This window comes from Haliotis asinina, chromosome 13 (assembly GCF_037392515.1).
Source record: "Haliotis asinina isolate JCU_RB_2024 chromosome 13, JCU_Hal_asi_v2, whole genome shotgun sequence".
Classification (NCBI taxonomy): Eukaryota; Metazoa; Mollusca; class Gastropoda; order Lepetellida; family Haliotidae; genus Haliotis; species Haliotis asinina.
Window position 1 is genome coordinate 11,018,565 of NC_090292.1, and position 19,312 is coordinate 11,037,876.

Genomic DNA, 19,312 nt, shown 5'->3' on the forward strand with positions numbered 1-19,312 from the left:
ACGCAGAGGAACGTCTGTGGGCTGTTGTTTCGTCTGTTGTGTGTTTCTTTCTGGCCCATCTCCTGGGAGCAACGGTGCCGATTTTCAGAAGTAAGACTAGTGCCCTACAGAGCGAATCATCGGTAAGTACTGTTTATAGTATTGGACGAACTGTATGAATAAGAACCCCTTTTATCACCTACGAGAGCAGCAATATCGGGGTTCACATTTTCATAAGGTGCCCTAAACCAAAATATCACTTTGTCATGCTTGTGTGACGTCATGAACAATGCTATGACGTCACGTTTCTGGTATGACATTGGGTTCTACATGCAGCGAAGACGGTTATTTGGAAATGTAAATTGGGGTTTATTAACCGCAATTTGACGGATTCGGACCCATATCATACTATGTAAACATAGCATGACATAGTATGATATGGGCACGCTTATACTTATGTCGTAACTGGCGATTTGGGTGTGAGTAACCCTATTACCAGTGGCCGTTCTGACTGGTCGGGCGTGATGTGAGCTCTGGTTGCATACTCGCTTGGTCTGTCCGGGCTGCTACATCTAGGAATGAGTGGTCTGACAACCGGGACACCTAACTAACACATAGCATTCATGTACTGGTCCTCTGGTATACCAGGAATCACTCAACACAAGGTTCTATACTCACGTGGGTTTACTCGATCCTTTTCTTCATTACACAATATCGTGGCCTGGACAGGATGGAGTAAGTTCTATCCCAACAATGGAAACGTACAATCCTAGCATTCGAACGTTCTGCCAAATCTGTAATATGCGCCCGACTTGCTTTTGGTGCTGACGGGATCTTTTTAAGGTGGTCGAACCTGCTCCAACCTTGTCACATGACCCTATTCAATCCCTCTGATTGGTTAAACGTTACATCATTCTATGGTCTCACGCATGCCTCGTGATCGGGAAAATTCCATTAACTCCCATTAGTGAATCATCCTTGATAAATCTATTTTATTTAACTACTGACATATTCTCCTTTCCCGACGATTGGGTATTAATCTTATCTGTAGAAATAGGAACTCCAATGTCAATGATCTGTACTACACTATTTATCATGGATGCAATTTTGACCTTATAACACTTATTTCGTGAGAACAATCCCTTTTCCATAGTCAAATATGTGTATTTACACGTCCCACTGAAGTTGTTATTAATACAGTTTGTTTAACCTTACTTCTAAAATGCCAATCAAAGAAAGATATAAGTGAGTTGATTATTTTGAACAGATATAGCGAGAGACCATGACGCGTTCATGTATGCTTAATGTGGCACTCAGCGATATCCGAGCAATGTAAATAATCGAGGCTGGACCACCCACTGATCAATGGCACGAGCAGCTACCCACTCATTAGGAGTGAGTGAGTGAGTTTTGTTTTATGCCTCACTCAGCAATATTCCAGCTATATGTCGGTGGTTTGTAAATAATCGAGTCTGGAACAGACAGTCCAGTGATGTCAACCAAGTTAGCGAGCCTGACCACCCCGTCTCTTTAGTCGCCTCTTACGACAAGCATAATTGCATTTTATGGCAAGCATGGGTTGCTGAAGAGTTATTCTACCCTGGATACCCACAGGTACCCACTCATTGGTCATAAGATGACCTGTGTCAACGATCTGATCCCGCAAATTCCACCGGAATCTTCACTGGTACAAGATATATACCATACAATCGACCATAAGTGTTAACCATGTCAGTGTACATTGTCGTAGAGATGAGTTCTTTGCAATATGTTCTCGCGTAATAGTACCAGACTGCTTGGACGCTAAATTTATTTTGATAAGATAAATATATTTCAACGTATCCACTCTAAAGCTATATTTTACATTTACATTAATATATTGACCTTCATGACAGCATATAACTTTTAGCCAAATTGTCTGGGATCTTCACTGGATATGCCGTCTCATTCAAGTTGCAAACTTCGGTTCTCGTCTCAAATTACACCTATTTTATACTTTTTATTCAAAAGAATAAAATAATCCATTTTACTTTTTCTGTTTATGCCTTAAAATGAAATAATTGTTTGGCAGTCATAAACATATGAACAATATTGCAACATATGTGATATACTATCCAAAACAACAAACGCATAGACGACATATCAAACATGTATAACCTGTCCATAAACAGACTTTAGTGCATGAAATTGTACACCAGGCTAGTATAACGTAATTTCTATGCAACCGCGTGGATATTTTAGATAACGGAGACATTGAGCACGATGTTAACGACGTAGCATGACCCCTACCTCGGGTTGTCTGGCTCACAGATCAGTCTCTTTCAACCTGTTCCATAGAAGTTGACCGGATATCCTCTGAAGTTCAGGCACCCTGGCTGCTGTGCTCTCATTCGTAGCAGGATGATCACCCAAATGTAGAACCCGGATGTACCGATCCTGGTCTGCAGTGGTAACTCGAAGTCTGCCTGTACGGGGACGGTCATTTGTTATATCTGTTTGGTTGCAACGAGTTGCAAGGCATGGTGTCTTGCTGGGACGCCAGGCAACAGATGACTGGTAATCTCCAGCATGCATTCTATCAATGGCGATGTTCTGAGTCGCAGAGTCAAGACGTGACACTGTGATTTGACCTTGAAACTCCTTCAAAGTGAATACCAATTTCTGGAAGTATTTTGGACTTTCATTGCGAGTGAATGCTCTTTGCTGCACAATTTCAACCTGGAGGTGTTTTCTGTTGCATTGTGGCGATGCCTTTCTAACCATTGGAAGAAATCTCATAAAAATCAACATTTTACGGTAAAATCGACCTTTTACTCGAGCCATTGTGTAAAATCATGTTATCAACACTTTTGTTACATATTTGGACGATTGTTTCAACACATTAGGTATTTAAGAGATTTTAAAAAATACAAATCGCCTATGCGTTTTTTAAGGATAGTATATATGAGATTACACTTTCTAAGTAATGTACAGGTCTAGTCCCATCGGGGAATCGAAGCTCCCACTCTCAGAGTCAGGAACCTAGTCAGCCATCAAACCCACTCAACCACCGCAGCTGAATTGATGTTGTTTTTAGAGCGAGCACCCATATTTGTATTTATTGAATTAACATCTTCAGATATTTTGGTTGCCATCCTACAATGGATTTCTGCTAGAGCAGTGGCTGATCCTCAACAAGCAGACAGAATCACGTGACCAACATGGACCAGCGTCTCGCCCAACCGACACGAGGAGTAGAGTGTACATATGTACCACCATGTACAGAGAGGTAGTAGCGCCTTGCATAATTTTCGTGCTGTTTGTGGGTGAATGTTTCTGTTGGTTGTTGTGTAACGCCCTTGTCAGCAAGTGTCCCAGCTATATGGCGGCAGTCTAAGCCTGACATTCCAGTGATCAAAATCGTTTTTAGCACCGAAAGCAGCAATATCCCAGCTATTTGGCGACGGCCTGTACATGATAGAGTGTGGAACACACAATCCAGTGATCAAGAACATCACTGGATTGTCTTCCAGACTACACTATTTACAGGCTGCTGGAATATTCCTGAGTACGGCGTAAAACTAAACTCACTCACTTACTCACCTTTCCAGAATGAAGTGGAGATGCGCCAACTTCTACAGTCTGTCAATAAGATAAACTTGGCGCGAACTGACAACGAGAAGTTCTTCGAGTCTCACGTGATCTTTGACGGCGGAATACGGAACAAAAATATCTCCGAGTTTGCCTTACAACTTCTGACCCTGCTGAAGGAAACGCTTGGTACGTATAGTTTATAATTCATAGCATGTCATGGGCATCCTCACGGTGCTGAAGAAAACGTTTGATATGTGTAGTATGTATTTTTTGTTCTATGTGAATAATAAAATGTACTGTTGGACGGCGATGGGAGTGAAGAACCAGGTGAAGTTGTTCACCAAGTCTTCCTTGTGTCGGTCCTTTGTGGAGAAATTTTCTGAGAAGCCACTGCATCGAGCGTGAACCAGAACACATACCGAATCCACCCGACACCTTCGTGTGGATGAAGTCGGCAGATATCAAATGTGAAACTGAGGGCTTTCCTTTCGCTGCTCAAGACCAGTCACTTCCCACTCACAATTGCCAGAATGTGATTATTAATTAAAATGTCAACATGAAATATTTACTGTGTAATTTACAGAGACTGTCCAACGCCTTGTCAGTGGATGCCCTTCCATGACACAAACAACCCATTTTAAAGGACCTAATGGCATGGCTCGTTGCTTTACTGCCTTCTTCGACATGCCTGTGGCTTTGACCCCGAAGTCCATCCAAGGTACGACCCTGAAGACTTTCAGGGCGTCATGAAAACTATGCTCTTAAACTTCTTTGGAACAGGACCATTTACAGCAACAGGAGAATTCCAGCTAACACACCTGATCTTGTCCTTTTTTGATGACGCCAAAGAATTTCTTTATGTCATTGACTTCTGTCCCTTTTGACAGCAACGTCATTGGCAAAATTCAAGAAAAGCATGCTAAGTATGCGGACATCGACTTTGAAAGGCCAAGTACACTGTCGTCAGGCTCCCCATTGTTCTCGGTGCCCTTGGTTTGGTACCTCCTGATCTCTTGGCGCAGATCAGGAGAGTGCCCAGGGTGTCAACCTGGAGTACAGCCCTCCTAACACTCTGAGTAATGCGGAAGGCTGCAGTGTTGGGGAGTCTTCATATTCTGCGGAAAAATCTTGGTGGGTTTGACTAGGCAGTGTTTCCTGGGAGACGTCCCATTCGCTGTCTGCGTCGCGTGTAAAGGGAGCAAGGTCTCTGAGCTGATGAGCTGATGAGCCTTACCAGCCTGACTGTGCCAGGATCATCCGAACGCTCTCTGCTGCATTCTGACTTTAATCTGCAAAACAGAAAAATAATAAGTACATATATAAATCACCAAATCTAGACACAATGTGTATGTTCATAGCTCTTTAAGGGAGATGACGTGACGGGCCATACAACTCCTGACAATGCTCAAATGCAAGAAAACCTTTGATACATATAATTGTTGTGTGTTACGAACCTGAAATCTCCAGTTTTATTATGTTCTAAGTTCAATAATTTCATAGCCTTTTGTTCTGATTTGTTTGCAGTGTGGGTTGAAACATATTTATGTCTCTCATCTTCAAGGATAAACAGGTTCATGATCTTGAAACATTTCCTTCGCTCAGAGAATCCTGGTTTTACAACTAAGTTCCATTACCCCAGAGTTGGACACTGGGTTCGTTTGTGCTTTTGTTCAATGAATACTCAGGGATATGTCACCGGTTTGTACATAAACAAGTTAAAAGCAGATAATCCAGTGATTGATAGCGCGAGCATCGACAGTTACGATAAAATACCCTGCAGCAAACGAACTTGATAACCCGACCTCTTTTACTACGAGCATGAATTGCTGAAGATAAATAGGACACTGAATATTCATTGCCTTGCAACAATGTGACTGTATTATTTAGAGTACAGAGTATTCTTATTGTATTCCCCATCTGAGTATTCACAGTGAGTGAGTGAGTGAGTGAGTTATTTCTAATCGGACACCTCATCTTCAGGTATCCTGACGGACAACTGCACGAAGGTGGAGACGCCATACGGAATGAAGTTGAGCTGGAACTTGCCACAATCATCTTCAAATGTCAGACCAATGACGTTTAATATACATCTTAAGGATGGACTGAAGGTCAGCGAAATGGTATCACATATATCAGAACCGAGGACCAGTGAACATTCAGACTTCTGCTCTTCTGCCCAGTATGCAAAAAATCATTGACGTATCTATTTGAGGGACCATGGAATCGCTTAGATAATACAACGCTTCTCGGTGTTTGGTGCCCTGATGTAGCTAAAGTGGTGCCATTTTACTCACTCTTGTTGATACAATGATTGTCTGATTCAGCCATTTCACATCCTTCCTCACAGAAGGATAATATTTAAGTGAGAGCGACATTTCAATGTAGTTACAAAAATCAAAAACGCCATGAACGGAAATGAGAGACCAATATACGTGTATGACAAAATTTCTTTCATGATTGGGAGTAAGAGTTACACAGAAATGTCATCCATATATTGGTATCCTTCTGTTTAACCGTTCAGATTTCATGTCTATCTCAGCATCAAATCTTCGGTCAACAAGGACTTCAGTTTGCTGGAAGAATTATCCGTCTTACAATCACACACGTGGAATTGATAAAGTGTAATGGCTGAAGGGGCATATGTAAGGATTCGTATTCTTGAACATTTGTAAGGTTAAACTTCATCTGAGCTTGCTGAGTGTTTAGAACTCGTGTTTATTATTGTTTTCAGCTTATTCGCTTTCGTAAATATAGATGTTTACCTTTCACTTCAGTTCTTACTGACTTTCACATTCCAGTTATCATGATTTAAATCACTGTATGGAAATTCAATCCATTTCAACCATAATTTTGACAATGACGGTGTACACAGCAAAAGGATCAGAGTACTTGTATATATGCCGACATAACCAACCAGTAGGCAGTTTGTGTTTATATCGGGCTTAGATCCCTAATTATGGTGCAGTCCTCAATGACGATTTCTGTTCCAGAAACTTGCCTATATTTGTTATGGAAACCAGATGGAATCATTGTCAATACATACCGTGTGTTTCTTCTACAGTGACATTTATTTTGAACGCAATACACCGGGTCCTACACTTATTTGAATGTTAGACATTGTTTCCGTTTTCAGGTTCGAAACAAGAAGAGATGGAGTCAAATCATGTACATGTCCTATGTGATCGACTTCCTAATGACCTGTAAGTGACCTACACCTTTATAGAAGGAGTGTTTGTTATCAGGTTAAGCCGCACTCGTCAATATCCCAGCTGCATGGCGGCGGTGTGGAAATAATCTTGTTTGGACTAAACAAACTATAGATCAACAACATGTGCATCAATCTGCGCAACTGAGATACGATGATATGTATAAAACAAGTCAGCGAGGCTGACCACCCAATGCCGTTAGTCCCCGCCGTTAGTTTATGAAATAAAAAGTTCCAATGAATTAATGCAGTGTTGCATGAACTCGACTGTCATTTTTTATAGTTAGCGGGGGCGCTCTTTATGGCTATGCTTATGCACGACGTGTGATGGAAACCAGTTCAGTAAACACCGCGTGCGACAGTTTACGAGCAATTGTTTACATTCCCTATATTGCATGTGATCTCTGTTTGGAAACGTGCCTCGAAGTTCAATGTTTTGCTTCCGGACAAGTCAGGAGAGATAATACGTCTTTCTTGCATCAATAGGAAGCTGAAGTGAGTGCGAACGTCACAATATAAAATAGACCAAAATGTTGTGTGAAATGTGTGACATTGTGCCTTTAAATACACGTAACTGATAAGTAGACTTCAGTGTAGGTTGGGAAACAATGGTAGAGTGATGCCCATGATCGATGGAAACTATTGAGAAACATTTCTGCAAGACGTTTGGTTTCAGCGAATGATGAAGACTGCTACATCCTAACAACTGACGCTGATGTCAAGTTCACGCCGGAATCGGTGGAGGCGCTTCTTGATCTCATGACACGTGACCGCTCAGTTGGTGCAGTATGCGCACGCACCCATCCTATGGGAAGTGGGCCTCTTGTATGGTATCAAGTGTTCGAGTACGCAATAGGACACTGGTTCCAGAAGGTTTGTATCTGTTTAGGTCTTACGTTTCAATATTGGAAACAAACTGAGAGCCATTCAGGTATGTGCTGTGATGTCGAAATCAGATTATTTTAGAAACACATGACTAACCTCCTTGAGAAGAGCAAAAATATCCACTATATATGTTTCAAAGAAAAGGATTGCATGCAAAATAACTGCATAAAACATGACGCATGACGTTCGTTTTATGCTGGCTTGCCTACATGAGAAGATGAGAGTCACACTGGTTCAAAATCCTTTCCTGGAAATGATCGCTATAGGGTTCGCATCACAGCTTCGTGATAATCGTTATGTGATTGCTTAAACTAAGCATTGTGTTGAAACACACTAAACGTCCAGTGATGTCACTGATCTCTTACAATTATCCTTTTTTTCATTCCAGGCAGCAGAACATGTTCTGGGATCTGTGCTCTGTGCTCCGGGATGTTTCAGTGTGTACCGGTGTGTCGCCCTCAAGGAGATCCTCACAGTATACTCCACCAATGTGGAACATGCGTTTGATTTCCTCATTAAAGACATGGGCGAGGATCGCTGGCTGTGTACACTCATGGTGAGCATTTGTTGAACTTCGTGATGCAAACTGAGTGGCCGAGTGAGTTAACCTTTACGCTGCTGGTGGAGGTCTGTAAAGTATCTTGTCTGAACCAAAGTATCTTGTCTGTTTCACCAAATTATCTTTCCAGTTATGAAATGTTAGACTCCACTATCCCTTTCAAAAACCAGATGGGCTCCACCTTCCGATACTATTCGTACTACCCGTGGGTTGCGGGCTGTTACAACCGACCGGTTGATCTTTGATATTTTCGTTGTTTTATGTATTCTTGTTTCCATTTTTACCATGTTGAATATTACAATCTCTCCTTTGATAGCAAGATGTGCTCAAACAATACCTTTGACATGCCTTTGTAGATACCACTATGTAACCACTAGTACCTTGCTACAATCCACTACGTCTAATGTGAATATAATTGACAATGGCGGATAAACTAAAAATTATATCACAAAACTGTAGGGGTATAAATGATAAACTTAAGCGTAAACAATTGTTTACATTTCTAAAACGTAAAAAAGCATCCATTTATTGCCTACAGGATGTACACTTCACGGAAAATATGGAAATTAAAATACGGGATGAATGGGGAAATAAAAACTGCTTTTTTAGTTCCTTTAGGAGTAATTCTCGTGGCGTAGCAATCTTATGCTCTAAATGGCTAGACTTTGAGTTGCAAGGGATAACTACAGACGAAAAAGGTAATATGATTATAATTGAAATGAATTTAGATAGCTATAAAAGCGCTATTGTTAACCTCTATGGTCCAAACAATGACGATGCAGAGTTTTATATATCCCTTAAGCAAAAAATAGAAAGATTTCAAAGTGACCATGGGATTTTATGTGGAGATTGGAACGCTGTACAAGAATTCTCTATTGACACATTCAATTATAAGCATATGAATAACTCTAAGGCCAGAGACCAAGTTGTACAATTAAAAGAAGATTTAGATTTCGTTGATGCCTGGCGTGAAATGAACCCCTACGACCGGCGATATACTTGGCGACAACCCACTCCACTTAAACAGGCGCGCTTAGATTACTTTCTGGCATCCCATAATATATTACCCTCAATTATACAATCAGACATAGAACCAGGCTTTAAAACAGACCACTCGTTGATATCAATGACATTCAAACTATCGGATCTAAAACGCGGCAAAGGGTTTTGGAAATTTAATAACTCTCTACTAAGAGACCATATTTATGTAAAGAAAGTGAAAAGTATTATTTCAGAAACAGTTGCTCAGTATAAAGTAGATACAGAATCTGATGACTGCACCATTAATTACCAACTTCTCTTCGAAACTATCTTATTAATGATCAGAGGAGAAACCATTAAATACTCATCCTTCCAAAAAAAGGAAAGAATTAAGAGAGAAAAATATCTTTCTGATAATTTATAAATGAAAAAGAAATACAACTTGATAAATCTAATAGTGAAACCGTTAAAAAGGAAATAATCACCGAAATAAAGGCTATTCAACAGGAACTTGAAGAAGTATATCAATTTAAAACCCAAGGCTCAATTCTAAGATCGAAAGCGACTTGGATTAAGCAAGGCGAAAAACCATCCTCTTTTTTCTTGGGACTGGAATCTAGAAATTTCCTTAATAAATCTTTTTCTAGATTACAAGACTCAAACGGACGTATTCTTGAGTCCCAAAATGACATTGAGAATGAAGTAAAACTGTTCTACCAAAAACTGTACAGCAAACATGATGTCTCTGACATAAATTTAGATAATCTGCTTAAAGGCTATTCCGTTCCGAGGTTAAGTAGTGATGCTGCGGCGAAATTGGAAGGTATACTTACAAACGATGAAATTCTTGCCTCCCTAAAATGTCTTAAAAATAACAAGAGTCCTGGTGCAGATGGTTTCACCGCAGAATTCCTTAAAGTTTTTTGGTGTGACTTAGGCAAATATTTGGTTCGTTCTTTGAATTATGGATATAAAAATGGAGAATTATCAGTATCACAAAAACAGGGACTTATCACATGTATACCTAAGGGAAATAAACCAAGACAATTTATGAAAAATTGACGTCCAATATCATTGTTATCAATATTTTATAAAGTTGTTTGAATGGCAATTTCTAAACGAAAAAACCTGTGTTGAACTTACTGATCAACGAAGATCAAAAAGGCTTTATGTCTGGTAGATACATAGGGGATATCACCAGACAGATATATGACTTAATTGAGTATACTGATTCATATCAAATTCCCGGACTTTTATTATTGATAGATTTCGAAAAGGCCTTCGACACTGTTGATTGGTCGTTTATTGAAAAAGCTTTAACCTTCTTTAATTTTGGGGAATCAATAAAACAATGGATAAAGGTTTTCTATAAAAATATTAAATCGAGTGTCCTGGTAAACGGTTTTGGGACAGATAGCTTTGAAATACACAGGGGCTGTCGTCAGGGTGACCCATTATCACCATATCTCTTTATACTTTGTGTTGAAATTCTTGCAACAATGATACGTAATAAAGCAGAAATAAAAGGAATCCATGTAGGCAATGTAGAATATCTGCTAAATCAGTTTGCTGACGATACAACCTGCACCTTAGATGGAACAGAACGTTGTCTACACGCAGTGCTCCAAACCGTAACTTTCTTTGCCCGTTTTTCAGGATTAAAGGTCAACATCGACAAAACTAGAATAATTTGGATTGGCTCAAAGAAACGTTCAAGAATTAAACTTTGTCAGAAGTGGAATTTAAACTGGGAACAAGGAAACTTTGAACTATTAGGGATAAAATTTGACCTGGATATTAAAGAAATGATTGATTTGAACTACAAAGATAAGTTAAGACATTGCGAATCCGTCATGTTAATATGGTCAACTCGAAACCTAACCCCACTGGGCAGAATAGCTGTCTTGAAATCGCTTGTCCTCCCAAAACTAAACCATTTGTTTGCCTCTCTTCCTAACCCTCCGGATAAAATGATTGAGGATTTGCAAGGTAAATGTTTCCGATTTATATGGGGGAACAAACCCGATAAGGTGAAACGTGATCAATTAATATGTACTGTAAAAGATGGGGGTCTTAATGCACCAAATATTAAAGAAATAATGCAAGCTCAAAAAATTTCCATAATAAGACGATTTTATAATAACCACACCAAATGGTGTGATCTCTTTTCTGAAAATTTGCCTAAACTGGGATCTGCAACGATCTTCGAACATAATTGTCCAAATCTTAGAAACATTATCAATCCACTTGTAAGAAACAACTTCTACTGCGATCTCCTGAATGCCTGGTGGGATCTACTATCCGCAGATGGGGCAACAAATTCACAAAACATTACCTCTCAACTTATTTGGTACAATCAAAATACTTTAATCGATAAGAAGACTATATTTTACCGAAACTGGAATGCAAAAGGTGTAATATTTATAAACGATCTCCTGAATGACTCTGGAAATTTCCTTTCTCGAGATATCTTTGAAAATAAATACAATGTAAAAACAAATTTTCTTCAATATTCAGGTGTAATAAACTCAATTAAAACATTCCTCAAAAGAAGAAATATTAGCTTAGAAACAATTAGGAAAAAAAAAACCCTTTGCAACCATATATGTTAAACCTTTTGAATAGGCAAAAACAAGGCAGTCAATTATTTTACAGGGCCCTACTGGAAACAAAATCAATAAAAAATCAACATAAAATGGAATAGAATTCTAGAGAAAAATATTGATACAAACTATTGTAGCTATTGTTCGGCTTCTATAGAGACAATAACACATTTATTTTACGACTGTAGCAAGGTTAGTCACATGTGGCGAAATCTTCAAAACTGGCTCAACAAAAACCTCGAGGCAAATTTAAAGTTCACTAAAAAACAAATTCTGCTTGGATTCGACCAGAAAAATAATGACCCAATCAACATAATTCTTATTCTATTCAAAAAGATTATCTTCGACTGTAAAACATCCAAACAGATGCCAACTTTTCGGTTTTTACAACTGGAACTTAAAAAATATTATGAACTAACAAAATATTCAGCTGCGATATGTTCAAAAATTGATCACTTTTATAAATTTTGGTCTATCTGCCATGGTCTGTTTTCTGAATGATGCCCTAACTTTTGCATGTTATATTATGTATCTTCTCTTTTCCTTAATTACAAACCCACAGAATGTACTCATCATAAATGGACTTGTGTATCAAAGTAAAAATGGAAAAAAAAAAAAAAAAAAAAAAAAAAATCTTGTCTGAACCAGACAATCCAGTGATGGGCAGCATGAGTATCGATCAATGAAAATGGGATACGATGACATGTGTACATGTGTCCACCACGTCAGCGAGCCAGACCGCCCGATTCCGTCAGTGACGTTTGGATGGGTTACTAAAGACCTATTCTGACTCGCATCTTCACAGGTCTGATGCAAATTGAGTCCTATATCACCCGTATAGCCACTGGAACATTACTGTTACCTATTATTAACACGTCAAGGTCCGGGGTGGAGTAGGCCTTCAGCAACCGATGCTTGCCGTAAGAGGCGACTAATGGGATGGGATGGTCAGACTTGCTGACTTGGTTGACACATGTCATCGTTTCCCAATTGCGCAGATCGATGCTCATGTTGTTGATCACTGGATTGCCTGGTCCAGACTCGATTATTTACAGACCTCCGACAGATAGCTAGTATTGCTGAGTGCGACGGAAATCTAAGCCCACTCACTCACTGTTACTTATTAAGACAAATCAGGGGAATGTTGAATTAGAGTACATTCGTTAGATGTAGTTGTGGGATCCCCATAAGAAACAATCCCTAAACGCCATAGCACCTCCGTGTATGAAACTAGATTAAAGGTAAATTTATTTATCGGAATGCTTTTTAAACCATCATTTTCAAAGCCTTCCAGATGGCAAATAAAAAGCTAAGAACTGCAACAAAACTGATAAAATACTTTTGTGTCACCAAACAATATCCGTCAAATAACATTTCACATTTACTGCGTGCTATTATTCAGCTCGATCTACATATTTGCCAACCAAATCACATTGTCATTGTTTAAATATTGCTAAAACGTAAAAACTGATTGATTCATACATGACATCTCGATTACAGGTTCAGAGCGGCTGGAGAATTGAGTACTGCGCAGCCTCCGAGAACTCCACACACTGCCCCAGTGAGTTTGAGGAGTTCTACAAACAGCGTCGACGTTGGATCGCCTCCACAATTGCCAACCTGATGCTGCTAATCAAACAGTGGCAGATCATTCGGCTGTTCAACTACCGAGTATCACTGCTCTTCGTCGCCTATCAAGGCGCTCTCCTCTTCTCAACTTTGATTGGTCCGAGCACTATCATCTTGATCGTTTCCGGTATGCATCATGTGCTGTATATTGATGCATTCTTACGAATGATTGATGACGTTCATTACATCCATTTATCCATATATACACACTTAAACAAATTTGATAAATAAAACATTGCTAATCCGGCTTAGGACGCAACCCTCGATTTTAGGAACAACCATAAAGTAATATGTCACTAAGTAAATGACGACAGTGACCAAAGGCGATTTGTTCCTCGTCCGTATTTTAAGGATGAAGCGTTGAATGCAAAAATGAAATTCGCGGTTATTCACTGCAGAATATTCTCCGTAATTACACCAAGTTAATTCAGGTTCCATACTGAAACCTGTCTTACCAACCATTAGTGCATATTGGGTGTTTTGTTGCGTTTCGTCGGTATCCCTTGCTTTTTTGTGTTTGATATCATAGGACGAAACGACAGTCATTTGCCTAATATTTTACACAATCTTGAGAATGTTCATTTTGGATGGAAAATGATGAGAAGAAATGCGATCAAATATAATTACTGTCCTCTTTGTTTTTTCAGGTGGCTTGGTCTATGGCTGGGGCGTGAACTCCGTAGCGTCAATCATCATTCAGCTTCTTATATGTCTGGCCTTTTCTCTCACCTGTCTCTACGCATCGGACAAGACACAGATGCTGGTATAACGAGGTTCCAGTTATCAGATGAATCTTTGTCGAAAGCAAAGTGCAGTTCCCTGTATAATCTCGTTATTATTAGTTTAATCGGGACTGAAAATGCATTAATGTTATGGTTTTCACAGTAATTTAAATTGAAAACCAAGTCCTTTATTCTGCTTAATCTTGATGTTTGCACATTAATCGGGATTGAAAGCAAAGAACACCTCTCTGCTTAAATATACACACCCAGAGGCCATCCAAGATTCGAAGCCACGCCCTCAGCGTTAAACACTTAATCGGTCGTACACAAAGTCAGCAACCTTACCCACTCAGCCACCGCGACTACAATGAAACGGAACTCAAATGACAAATGGTTGTCACTGCTTCTATGGCCGAATCTATGCATTGACAATCCTTTTCAACTATTTGTCATGCTTCGTATATTGCAGATTGCAAAGCTGCTGACTTTCCTGTACGCCGTTGTCATGACAGCTGTAGTTGTGGGGACGGCCCAGCAGATTGTGGACGACCTGGAGAGGCCCACTGGGACAGAAGACACGAACGGCAGTACAACCATCAACCCCCTCAGGCCTTCAGGTCAGAAACTGATATACACTCGGCAGCTCAACCATCAACCCCCTCAGACCTTCAGGTCAGAAACTGAGATACACTCGGCAGCACAACCATCAACCCCCTCAGACCTTCAGGTCAGAAACTGATATACACTGGGCAGCACAACCATCAACCCCCTCAGACCATCATTGTTAATAACATGACGTTTCGGAGCTTGACAACATGGCAACTAGCCCTATATATATTCAGTCAATAATTCCTGAAGGTTCCAGCACATACGTCCTTCGCCACTAACGTGGAATGCACCAGAAGTACGCAAAATAATCAAAACATAAACTCAAGAGGAAGTAACTCTTGAAGTGCTGAACATTTATGATACGAAATGTGGATCATAATAATTCATCATCAAAAACACTAAGAGTTGTTACCCAATAACAATTATTACTTAAATATTAATAAAATTGCCAAAAAAAACCACCCTTGTAACACCCCGTCTTCATCTTATCATTGCAACATCGAGTCAACATGCCACAAACGATTGGTTTTGTTTACGATTCCGAAAAGAAAACATTTAATCGCATCTAAAGCAACCCGTGAAGATCCAGGTTAGAACTGATCTTCAGTAACCTATGTTTGTTTTATAAGGGGATCGGGTGGTCAAGGTTACCGACTTGTTGACACGTCATCGCATCCCGATTGCGTAGACCATGTTCATGATCTTGATCACTGGATTGTCTGGTCCAGACTCGGTTATTTACAGACCGCCACCATATAGCTGGAATATTGCTGAGTGAGGCGTTTAACAACAAACAAGAAACAGCAAACAAACGAAACAAACGATTTGCTGAACTCATAGCAGGTTGGTAACCTATTAAACACCATGAGCTCTTGCAAAGCAACAAACAAAACTTATTAAGCAGGTATTTTCAATAATTATGCCATCAGAGATATATCCTCATGGTCCAACAATGATGTATTCCAGATGTCAGTATCGACTTCCCCGTGTCAGTGTCAACGATCTACTTTGCGGCAATGGCCGGTATTTATATTCTTGCTGGTTTGCTGCATCCCAGAGAACTCTACTGCCTTATCAACTCTCTCTGGTATCTGCTGTGTCTTCCATCCGGGTACCTCGTACTCATGATCTACAGCGTGTGCAACATCACCGACAGGAGCTGGGGTAGGTTGAATATAAAGGGTGGCTGGGTTTTGGTATGTTATTTAAAGGAACGTTCAATTTTCCAGCTGTATGGCGGCTGTCTGTAAAAAATCGAATCTGAACCAGACAGTTCCATATGTGTACACGTTTGGCTTCTCTGGACGCCTACGCTGAGCAAACATCCATGCGTTCGAAGTTGTCAGCACAACCTGGAAAGAGCCTGAATTACGTCGGGGGCATCATCCACGGACTACCTTGAAATGAAGGAGTCGTTTTCAAATGTTGGATGAAAACACATGATTTGGATAGGTCAGTCATATGTGTTGAACACATATACTGAGAATTTGGTTCGGTAATCACAAGTCCATCACTGGATTATCCCCTCTTAATCGATTATTATAAGCAGTCGTGACGTTGCTGCAATATATTAGTGTGCGGTGTAAAACAGTGTTCAGCAAAATGGATCAAGGGTTTTTCTCGCTGCAATATCGCTTACTGTTTACTGAAACAACGTTTTAATTGTTCACAGGAACCCGCGAGGAAAAGACGGCTGAAACGTCAGTAAAAAGCGAGCCATGGCACATACAACTGAGGCAATTGCTGGAAAATATATTCTTGTAAGTTATAACTGCGGCTGCTCACAGAAAAAAATAATAATGCATTCACATGTATTCACAGTACCTGGGAGTGGTTCGATAACAAGAAATAGTGCAACTGGAAAGTATAATAATATGTATGTTTGACCTCCTTCCCAGGTCTTCGATGTGACAAGCGTACGCTTTATCAGCTAGGCCTTCCGTTCTCGAGAAAGGAGAATGAATCCTTTGCCTGTCTAATTCGAAATGAAATAGAACCTTGTGGATGTTATTTTATGCTGCATTCCATATTGAAACATAGTTAACGGATACATTGTGACGTGACTGTTTTCCTACGTTTATAGATCTGTATGTTTTGTAGTTGCTGCGCACCTCAAGACAAATCAGATGAGTCCACCCCCAACGCACCCCTCACATACAGACGGATGTCAAGTGAAGACCTTAGAATATCGTCAGCTTACCTAGACAGTTCTGCGTTTGAGGACGGAGGAGGTTCTAATCCATGTCATTTAGCTCATCTAGCTCTGACTCGGAAGACCTATGTCAGTAGCCTGAAGTAACCTATGCTTGTTGTAAAGCCGAACACTGCCGCTGTTACAGGTCATTGGCTCCCTCCCTCTGTCAGCGTTCTGCTGTTTATTTTGTTGACAGTTACATAGGCAGATTCTTTCATACAAATACATAAAATCGGTGATTTACAATGCGATTAGGTTGTCTGACAAAACATCCACTCGCAAAGTTTGAGATCGATTGGATCATTGGATGAAGAGTTATTTACAAAAACCGGGTCCACATGCATTTCATGCCAAATTGTGAGTGTCGGTCCAAGTCAGAGAGCCTGACCTCCCAATCGTGTTAGTCGCCTTCTACAAGCATGGGTTGCTGAAGATCAATTCCAGCCCTGAACATCACGAGTCTTAAACTCGATACTTCCCTAACGAATGTGCTGATCGTCTCACACATCTAAACATTCAGTGCATTCTGTACGAAGGGTAAAAATAATCACAGAAAAGCAATTTGAACATAAATATCTGTGGGAAATATGGGGTCAAAATCACACCCTGTACGATAAACTTTTCCTTGTCAAGTTCATCAGCGTAGCGGGTGATGTGTGGTGGTTCAAGAATTCAGTCGCCTCTCCGAAAACCCGGGTTCGGTTACCCACATATGTGAAGCCCGTTTGTGGTGTTCCAAGGCTTGATATTACTGGAATATTGATTAAAGTGGCGTAAAACTAAATTCACTGACTCAGTCAGTTTGGATCATTTGGATCCTCACTCGTCGTCCCCCCTTGTCATTTTAGTGTTGAGTGTTGTGTTACAGTGTTGCGTTGTGTTGTGTTATAGTGTTGTGTTGCGTTATAGTGTTATAGTGTGGTGTAATGTGTTGTAGTGTTGTGATAGTTCTGGAATATTGCTTAAAGTGGCGTAAAACTAAACTCACTGACTCATTTATCAGTCTTGATCCATTGGTTCCTCACTCATCGTTCCCCATTGTTTTTTAGTATAGTGTGTTGCGTTATAGTGTTGTGTTATAGTGTTGTGTTGCGTTATAGTGTTGTGTATTGTGCTTTGAAAGTGTGTTTTAGAACTGTGTGGTGTGTTATAATGTTGTGCGTTGTCGTCTTTTTGTTGTGCATTGGGTTATAGTGTTGTGTATTTTGTTAGTGTTGTGTGTTGTTATAATGTTGTGTATGGTGTTATATTATTTTGCATTGTGTTATCGCACGGAGAGTCTACTTCCTGAATATGAAAATTTGAGACATTTGTCTGATAGAGGGAGTAAGTGAGTTTAGTTTTAAGCCGCACGCAGCAATATTCCAGGTATAATGCGGCTTTCTGTAAATAGTACGATCTTGACAATACGGTCCAGGAATCAACAGCATGAAGATCATTCTACGCGGGTGGGATATGATGACATGTGTCAACCCAGTCATAGAGCCTGACCAACTGACCCCATTCGTCTCCTCTTACGACAGGCATGGGCTACTCAAGGCCAGTTCTAACCCGGATCTTCACGAGACATTTCTGATAGAAAAACCCATGCTAATCAAGTGCCTATGCTTCCAGAATCTACAGTGGAGTACAGACACCCTGAGGATGAGGATGACGATCTGGACCACTATGTACCCGTACCTGTGGACGAGTGGCTGCCTCCTGAACTCAGGGTAAGATCAGACAGATGGTCCGCCAATGCACACCCTATCTTAGGATACCAAGAACCTGCACCATCCCAGGCCCTGAACCTAGCGTGGTAATACATACTTTACGTTGGAACTCCCACGTCCAGCCCCCGAAATCTATTATGAGAACATGAACAAACATTTGAATACTGGTACCCTTACCTCTGCGTGTAAATTTAAACACTATTCACGCATAGGTACCCGTATCATACTTAGTATGAAACCAGAAAGCCGGTTGCATCTGAAATGAATTGCAATACAGTTACCGCTCTAGACTACACGCTGACTATAGGGACGTTCATAAATGGTTCTTGCGAGAGTAAATAACCGGGCGACTCTTAATCTTAAAGGTTTGTCTGAGCTGTACAGTTTGAGTAGGTGATACAAGAAAACCCCCTAAAGCAAACAAAAAAACCCAGAAACAGCAACACGAAACAAACTAAACAAACGAAAAAAAAACCCGCAATGCACAAAAAAGAAATCTTGTTTGGCCCCTTGTTCTCCACAAGGTAGGTGTGCACAATGGAAAATAAGAAATAATCTTTCGCAGCAGACGATCATGGCTGTCAATCCACAAGCACGGGGTCACTGCATCAATTAGAGTTATCCGCCCCTATTAACTTCTGGCCTTTTGAGGAAACAAAAA

The 19,312-nt window shown here is 40.2% G+C and overlaps 1 protein-coding gene across 3 annotated transcripts in view; it reads left to right on the top strand.

Moving 5' to 3' along the window:
• Window positions 1-19,312, top strand: part of LOC137259822 (chitin synthase chs-2-like) — a 50,125-nt gene that overhangs the window by 9,367 nt on the left and 21,446 nt on the right. For all 3 annotated transcript variants that reach the window (XM_067797441.1, XM_067797442.1, XM_067797440.1), the window contains exons 3-16: window positions 1-122; window positions 3,098-3,247; window positions 3,570-3,738; window positions 5,533-5,660; window positions 6,686-6,752; window positions 7,434-7,630; window positions 8,031-8,198; window positions 13,286-13,541; window positions 14,062-14,177; window positions 14,606-14,753; window positions 15,712-15,909; window positions 16,418-16,505; window positions 16,846-16,976; window positions 18,554-18,651. The exon at window positions 1-122 is cut by the window's left edge and continues 886 nt beyond it. In XM_067797441.1, the coding sequence (XP_067653542.1) occupies window positions 1-122; window positions 3,098-3,247; window positions 3,570-3,738; window positions 5,533-5,660; window positions 6,686-6,752; window positions 7,434-7,630; window positions 8,031-8,198; window positions 13,286-13,541; window positions 14,062-14,177; window positions 14,606-14,753; window positions 15,712-15,909; window positions 16,418-16,505; window positions 16,846-16,976; window positions 18,554-18,651 (2,036 nt within the window). The remainder of the gene's footprint in view (window positions 123-3,097; window positions 3,248-3,569; window positions 3,739-5,532; window positions 5,661-6,685; window positions 6,753-7,433; window positions 7,631-8,030; window positions 8,199-13,285; window positions 13,542-14,061; window positions 14,178-14,605; window positions 14,754-15,711; window positions 15,910-16,417; window positions 16,506-16,845; window positions 16,977-18,553; window positions 18,652-19,312) is intronic.